At 44.5% G+C, this 7,154-nt stretch overlaps 1 protein-coding gene across 1 annotated transcript in view; it reads left to right on the top strand.

The window, feature by feature from the left end:
* LOC112948591 (histamine N-methyltransferase-like) overlaps window positions 1-5,685 on the top strand; it is a 14,539-nt gene extending 8,854 nt beyond the window's left edge. Inside the window, exons 5-7 of the mRNA XM_026040858.1 lie at window positions 842-972; window positions 1,460-1,553; window positions 3,852-5,685. Coding sequence (XP_025896643.1) covers window positions 842-972; window positions 1,460-1,553; window positions 3,852-4,207 — 581 coding nt within the window. The 3' untranslated portion in view covers window positions 4,208-5,685. The remainder of the gene's footprint in view (window positions 1-841; window positions 973-1,459; window positions 1,554-3,851) is intronic.
* Window positions 5,686-7,154: the final 1,469 nt, after the last annotated feature.

Raw genomic sequence — 7,154 nt, 5'->3', positions numbered from 1 at the left:
TTCCTTTCCTTTCCTTTCCTTTCCTTTCCTTTCCTTTCCTTTCCTTTCCTTTCCTTTCCTTTCCTTTCCTTTCCTTTCCTTTCCTTTCCTTTCCTGTCCTGTCCTGTCCTGTCCTGTCCTGTCCTGTCCTGTCCTGTCCTGTCCTGTCCTGTCCTGTCCTTGTAGTGAGGACTGAAGGTGCCTGAGTAAGGGCAGAAATGGGGACATCAGCCTGCTACCCAGCTGAGTCCTGCTACCAGCTGGTCCTTGTGCACCCAGCTGTGGGATGCCAGTCCCTCACATCACCTCTGCAGCTCTTTCTGGGATCACACCATTGACCCCACCAGCTTTTCAATAACCCCTTTGCGAACCTTCATTTGCAATGTGTTTTATGTGGTGGCCACGGGAAGAACCAGGAGATCGGGTGGTGAAGGGTGGTGGGAGGGCCTCAGATCACCATTGCTATCAAGGTCTTTCTTCTGGGAAACTGCAACCAGGGTCCAAACACACATGCAACTGGAGGTTGTTTGGCCATGGATCTCACAGTCCCCTTACCGTAATAAGCTAGGCCTTGGTCTCAGGCACCTGGTCATGGAAAGATATCAGGGAATTTTACACGCACTGCTGAACTCAAGTCCTGAGGTAAGCATCATCAAGCCACTTAAAGTCTTCATCCTGCAATGATCTGGACAGCCCCCTTGTGAAATATAGACTCAGTATTTTGAATATTCCATGACTGCATTGAAGTGGTACCAAAAATTCCTATTTAAATGTAACTTTTGTATGTACTGCAATTCCGAATAGAAATTGATCCCATATTTGCAATTGAGATGACTCTGCACTCTCTTCTCCCATATTTTAGAGCGTGTAGCGAAGACATCAAACCTCGAGAACATAAAGTTTACCTGGCACAAGGAGACAGCTCATGAATATGAAAGTCGAATGAGTGCAGAAAAATCTTCTAAAAAATGGGACTTCATTCATATGATTCAGGTAAAAGTCTCTGTAAATGTTCTCAAAGATCTGGCTCCTGAAAGTATGCATGAAGTAGGTGACCTCATTATCCACTTTCAAGAGAAGAAAGGTGAGTTTATTTCCCTGTAATTTAAAGGGAAGTGCAAAAATGAAAGATGAGTTCCTGCAAAGSAGCATTGAGCACAGTAGTCCTATTATCCAGGCTGTGGGTGGCAGTCCACTAAAAATCCCTTTTAGCTGGTGTTCTTGAAGCTCCTCCTTCTCTCTGTGAAATTGCCTTTGTCTTGCTAAGTTTACTGAAGCCATTATAGGTCTTCTCCTCTCGGCTAAGATACATATTTTTCCACTTCAGGCTGAGAAAGGGATGTGAGCTTGCTCTGTAGACCACGTATGGCCCAGGCTGCATGGCCACCCTGCAGCCGTGGTCTCCCCTGGCTTTGCATACTGTTCTCAGGAAAATCACTGCCCATGATCACGTACGTGCAAGTGTGTCTGCTCTTTGCAGATGCTGTACTATGTGAAGGACATCCCGGCCACCATCCGGTATTTCCACCAGCTCCTGGAGAAGCAGGCGAAGCTCCTCATCATCCTTGTGTCAGGTAAGGCCACATGTTCCTCTCAGTCTGGTGGAGATCTGGGGGATCCCCGTGAGCACGTGTCATTTTAACATAGGCCAGCTATAAGTAGGCCTTTATTTTTATCTAAAATAGCCCAAGTTACTTCATTGTAGAGGGAAGTTGTGTGAACAAAAAGTGGCGTCTCTCCATCTAAACCCCTCTAAACGTGCGGAGTGGCCTCCTCCTGCTATGGCGCTTGCACGAAGCCCTTCTGCCTCCGCTAAAACTCGTTCAGCTAAAAGGCTTCCCGGAGGCGGCTCCGCATCGCGCAGCTCCCGGCGACTACGGTATTAAGCAAATGGCGTCGCTGGGGCCGGGCCGCGCCGCACAGCAGGTGTTGCAGCACATACGGCTCGTTTTCTCTGCAAACTGCCCGGTTCCAAAATATCATCCTTTTATGTGGAAAACCCCAGTCTTAGGCTGTTTCAGAGCCACAAGGGATGCCACACTGTCAGTGCAGCAGGCAAGTGTGGGAGCAGGATAAACCGGGGTCTTATAACACCCTGGGCAAGATTTGTTGAAGATACTGCAGTAGCAGGGCCTAATGTGACTCTGGAAAGCCTTTAACTTGCCTCCCGTAAGCCCTTGGATTTTACTAGACAGTCACAGCTGATAATTTTTTCAGCAATCATGTTATTTGTTCAGAGGTTTATGCTTATTTATATTGAATTTGGGCACATCTACAAAATACAATGTATTTGATGAAGTTTGGGTTTTGTCCGCAGAAAAGCAACATTTTTCTGAACTGAATTTATACTAAGTAGTTTTTTTTCTAAAATGGCTGAACATGCATGTAGTCGGTTCATTACAAGAAATCCATTTTTGAAAGGATCTGAATTACCATTCTTGCTCTTCAGCTGCGTGAGCATAGACCCTATCTATCTGTATCAGGCTGCTGCCAATAGCCCAAGCAGAGGTAATGGAAGCTCCTCCATTGGATATTTTGGATATCCATGAAATTTGAATACAGAAAGGGACACACATCAAAAAGGGAGAGACAAGCTGAACAAAGCTCATTTAAAAAAAAAAAAAAAGTAAATGTCATTGCCAAGACAAACACGTTAGGATGTGTTAACGAAAAAGCAGTCAATCTGGGAAGAGGATTAACAGCAGAGCACTTGGTCAGTCAGTGTTGGCTGCAAATCCTCTGGCTCTGTACCTGTTGGAGGACCAGGAATGATGCAAGAACGACTGGGTGATGTTTCTAACACATTAAAATAAAAAAATTTGTTTACATCGTCTTGAAAACAAAAGCAGTGCCATATGCTGAGCCTATTGAGAGCTATTATAATAGCGCTTCATTTAGGTAGTCTATAATTGCTGGGTCCAGGAATGGCACTGAGTCACACAGCACAGTCCCCAGCACATCTCCTGCAATGAGCGCTCAGCATTCGGTTTCCACTCGACAAAAGACAACGTGGAGGTCTCTGTCCTAAGCACCAAGCTGTTTATTTGCCTGTAAATAACTGCTTGCAGATGAAGTATTTGCAGAACTGCTGAGCAATTGGTTTTGGTAGTTAGGGAGATTTACAGTGATAAACCCCAAGAGCTGCTCGTTGGGCTTGAAGTTGTTTTCACCCTGCTTGATCATTTTGGGCCATCCCTTTAGAAGTGGTTTAGAGCAACGATGCTGAATCACAGCCCCACGTTGTGAGGCAGTGGCATGTGACTGTCCTTGGCATCACTGAGCGCAGGCAGTTTGCACATGCAGCGAGTGGGACCATGTGGGATGACTGAGGAAAGCTCCTCATTTTCTGTCCCAGGCTCCCACCTCATGTCCCAGAGTTGCAGATAGCAGAAAGGCAATGAGTATCTCAGTGAAGTCAACATGCTGATTGACCATCTAGATGGAAGATGAAGAGATGATTTGGTCTTCCAGACTGGCAGACAAAGCCTAGAGGAACAATCTAAATGCAGAAGATACTATTGAGTAGCTAGTCAGTACCTATGGATGGGTGTCCTCCAGTAGCTCATGGAGAAGTTGTGGATCATATTGGGACTGGACAGGGTGAGGAATGAATGCAATGAGCTGCCCTGGCCTCTGCAGGAGCTGGTGAAACCCCAGGCGTAGGTATTGTGTCTGCTCCATGACATTCAACCTTGGGATGGGAAGGCAGCAAGGCAGGTCTTTACCCTCTTCTCCATGACATGTGTCCCACCTCTGGGGACATTCAGGCTCCAGCAAGGACCATAGACGCTTAAGAAACAGAAAACTGACAATGAGTTCAAAGAGGATTTTCTTGTTTTTCCTGAGTGTTTTCCTTATAATTTCTCCATCAGGAAACAGTGGCTGGGAAACACTGTGGAAGAAATATGGGCCTCACCTCCCTCTAACTGATCTTTGCTGTCATGCTACCTCTGCTGACGTCAAAGCGATCCTCGACTCCGCAGGGCTGAAGTACCAGCTCTACGAGCTACCATCCGACATGGACATAACCAGCTGTTTCATGGAGGGGAGCATGGATGGGGAGCTCTTGTTGGATTTTTTGACAGAAACTTGTGAGTTTTCCAAAACTGCCCCTCCTGAACTGAAACAGCAAATAATGGAAGAATTAAGAAAACCTGGATGCAGCCAAGAAAGAGATGGGAAGGTGCTTTTTAACAACAATCTGAGTGCAATAGTGGTAGAGCCATAAATTAACTTTATCCCTTTTCTTCATCCAAATGCTAAGCCAGACACAAACTGCTAGCAGAAATCAGATTTTTTTTTTGCCTTATCAATGGTCTAGTTTATTTCAGGATTGGTAAATACCTTTGGAGGTACCCTTTCCTTTTTGATTAAGAAATCAGTACTAATGTCTGCTGTTTTAAGCAAGCTTTAATACATGATTAATTYTGTACTTACTTGTGCATGCAGAATTTAGGGAACAGTAAATGGTGCTTTATTGTATGTATGTTGTATAATCAGCTTGGGTGTAACTGAAGCACTGTGGAGACCTGTCCGTTTCCTCTGGCTGATGCATAAGCAGTAACAGTGGCCTGTGTGCAAGGTTATCCTCAACAGCTAAAAACTGCAGAGCACATTTAGTAGTTTACAGCTTCTTACACCTGGCAAAACCTGAGGCTCAGAACAGCGACTGTTCGGGTGGTTGCACGACCCAATTTTTTCAACTCATGATTTCAAAACCTCGTGTCTCTATGATAGCAGAGGTCCAGAGCCGTGTGACAGCAGCGCTTCCCTGTGCAAGTTAACGCCATCAGACTGTGCTGCTTCCCTGCTCCCGTGTTTCCATTGTTTTTATGGTGATGCAGTACCCATGTTCCTGGGCTGCAGATGGCGGGTGCTCAGAGGAGGCCATTGGACATGGGGCTTATCTCGCATTTTTATTTAAAAGTGCAAAATTCTAGTGCTGGCCTCTAAATAGCCTCATAGCAAGGGTCACATTCAGCTTGTCAACTTTTTCAGGTGACAGTCATGAAGATAAATTTAGAAGCCAAACTGACACTTTTTGGTGGGATTTATCTCATTTCCAGTGGAGTTGCATCTGGGAAATGCATCCCCTGTCTAGGATGAGACATCCAGCAGGAGCAAACATTTTTGAACCTTGTTTTTCATGGCTGGGTTGATGATCCTGCTCCGGAGCACCTGTTTGCCGGGATTCCCAGCCGGAGCATCCTCCTGCTCCTTCTCCTRCATCTCCTCCCCGGGAGCAGCGGCCCCAGCTCGGTGCCTGATGCATTGGTTCTGCTAAACAATTTTATGGCTTGAAGAGCTTGGCTGAGCTTATCCAGGGAGGCAGGTGGGATTTCCACCGCTGAAAGGATTTGATTCAGTGCCGAAATGCTTTGCTTTATGTAACACTTCGGCTACAAGAAATAATGTTTTATTTTAGAGTAGTGCTTATTTCCAACGCAATCTAGATTAACAAAATGATTAGAAATGATTTACTAGTAAATGTATCAGGCATTAGTGGCTGCTTATATTCATTTTTAAGGTGAATTATTTGGAACACGTGCTTCTTCCAGTGATCAAATATTAATCCCAGTGTACTTTAGGACATTTCCAAAATACTTCTTAGTTGAYGAGCAGAACAAAATCTATTGCATCTATTGCTGCTTTTATATAGTGCCATGCGTGGCACCCTGTGTTAGATGATCTCAATATTTTCTGACACATCAAAAAAAATATTTCTGACACGTGGGCAAGRGCAAAAACATCTCTTGAGGGCATCACATTGCATGTGTTTCTAATGAAAACCAAATTAAAGGCACTATATTTCCATAGAAATCCTGCTCTGTTGACTTGCAAAGGGAGAAATACCCCATTAACTCACTTGCTGGGCCCATGGTGATGCACACAGATGAGTCTAAAAGCAGAATTACCAAAGGAAAAGGCACATTTGCCCCAGGCTGGAGAGGGAAAACAGACACAGGCGGTTCTCGTCCATTCTGCAGTGAATTTCATTTAGAAAACTGGAAAAAAAAAAAAAAAAAAAAAGAAAGAAATTCCAGTTAACTTCCTTCTATTTAGCTACTTCCACTAAGGTGTGGGGGGAAAACTATGCCAGATGAGTGTCAGGAGGGGATAAATTACCTTTAATTTTCCATTGCAAACTCACATTTCCAAGAAGTGAGCCCAATAAATATTATTTAGCAGAAAATGAGTGTGGGGAGAGACAATTTTATGCACATTCGGCCATAGAAAAACTGGAAGAGTTTTTGCAAATGACTCAACCAACTTCCTAAAGCCCGGAGAGACGCTTTTCCGTGCAGTAGGGAGCACCAGCCCTCGGGCTGGCRGGAACCCCCTCCAAGCAACACAGGCACTGGGTAGCAGGGATGCAAAATACCCAGGAGCAACTGTGTGACTTGTGCATGCCCCATGCACATCTCTTTCTGGTTAAATGCAATACTTTGCATTGCCTCTCCATGTCCCGCTTGTCAGAGATGGTCCTAAACAGCAATATTGCTTAAAATTCGTAGGCATCATCCTTTTTCTYCATTACAGAGGCTCATAAACCTGGAGCGTTTGGATTAGATCRCAAGCACAAGGCAGGGGGAAAAGCCTAGAGCGAGGGAGGAAAAGGAGAACTCTTGCAAAATATATGAAACATCCCAGTGGGGTTTCCCATGACAAATCCATGCATGATCCTGGCTGCAGTGCTGAGGCGAGGGCTGCTCCAGAGGCAATTCCCGTGGGAGAGCTGCCACCCAGGGATGGGGCTTTGAGACTGTTGCTTGAAACCCTCATCAGAATGCTCTTCCTTCTCTGTTAATTACAGCCTCTAATTGAACAAAGCGAGCTTACATCTCTGACGATGCCGCCATTCCCACGTGGATGTAATTCATGCTCACAGACCATGGTATTTTTTTTTAATGTCATTACATGGTAGGGCAAAGTCTTCAATTTTAATAAAAATACAAATGCCAGAATGAAATGGATTAATATCTTATTTTTACATCTTCATTTACATGATGTGCAAAATTATCTTAAATATTTGTTATGGATGAAGCAGCTTTCCACCAATTTTGGCTTTTTTTTTCCGTCCTAGAGAATGTTAACATAAATTGTAGCATAAATCATTGCCTTGTAGAGTACCAGAAGGCGCATATAAAAACCCATATCTTTACTGCACATATTTC

The sequence above is a fragment of the Nothoprocta perdicaria genome, unplaced genomic scaffold, assembly GCF_003342845.1.
Source record: "Nothoprocta perdicaria isolate Ctin4 unplaced genomic scaffold, notPer1 scaffold_27, whole genome shotgun sequence".
Lineage (NCBI taxonomy): Eukaryota > Metazoa > Chordata > Aves > Tinamiformes > Tinamidae > Nothoprocta > Nothoprocta perdicaria.
The sequence above is the reverse complement of the archived record's forward strand: the minus strand, read 5'-3'. Positions and strand labels throughout refer to the sequence as shown.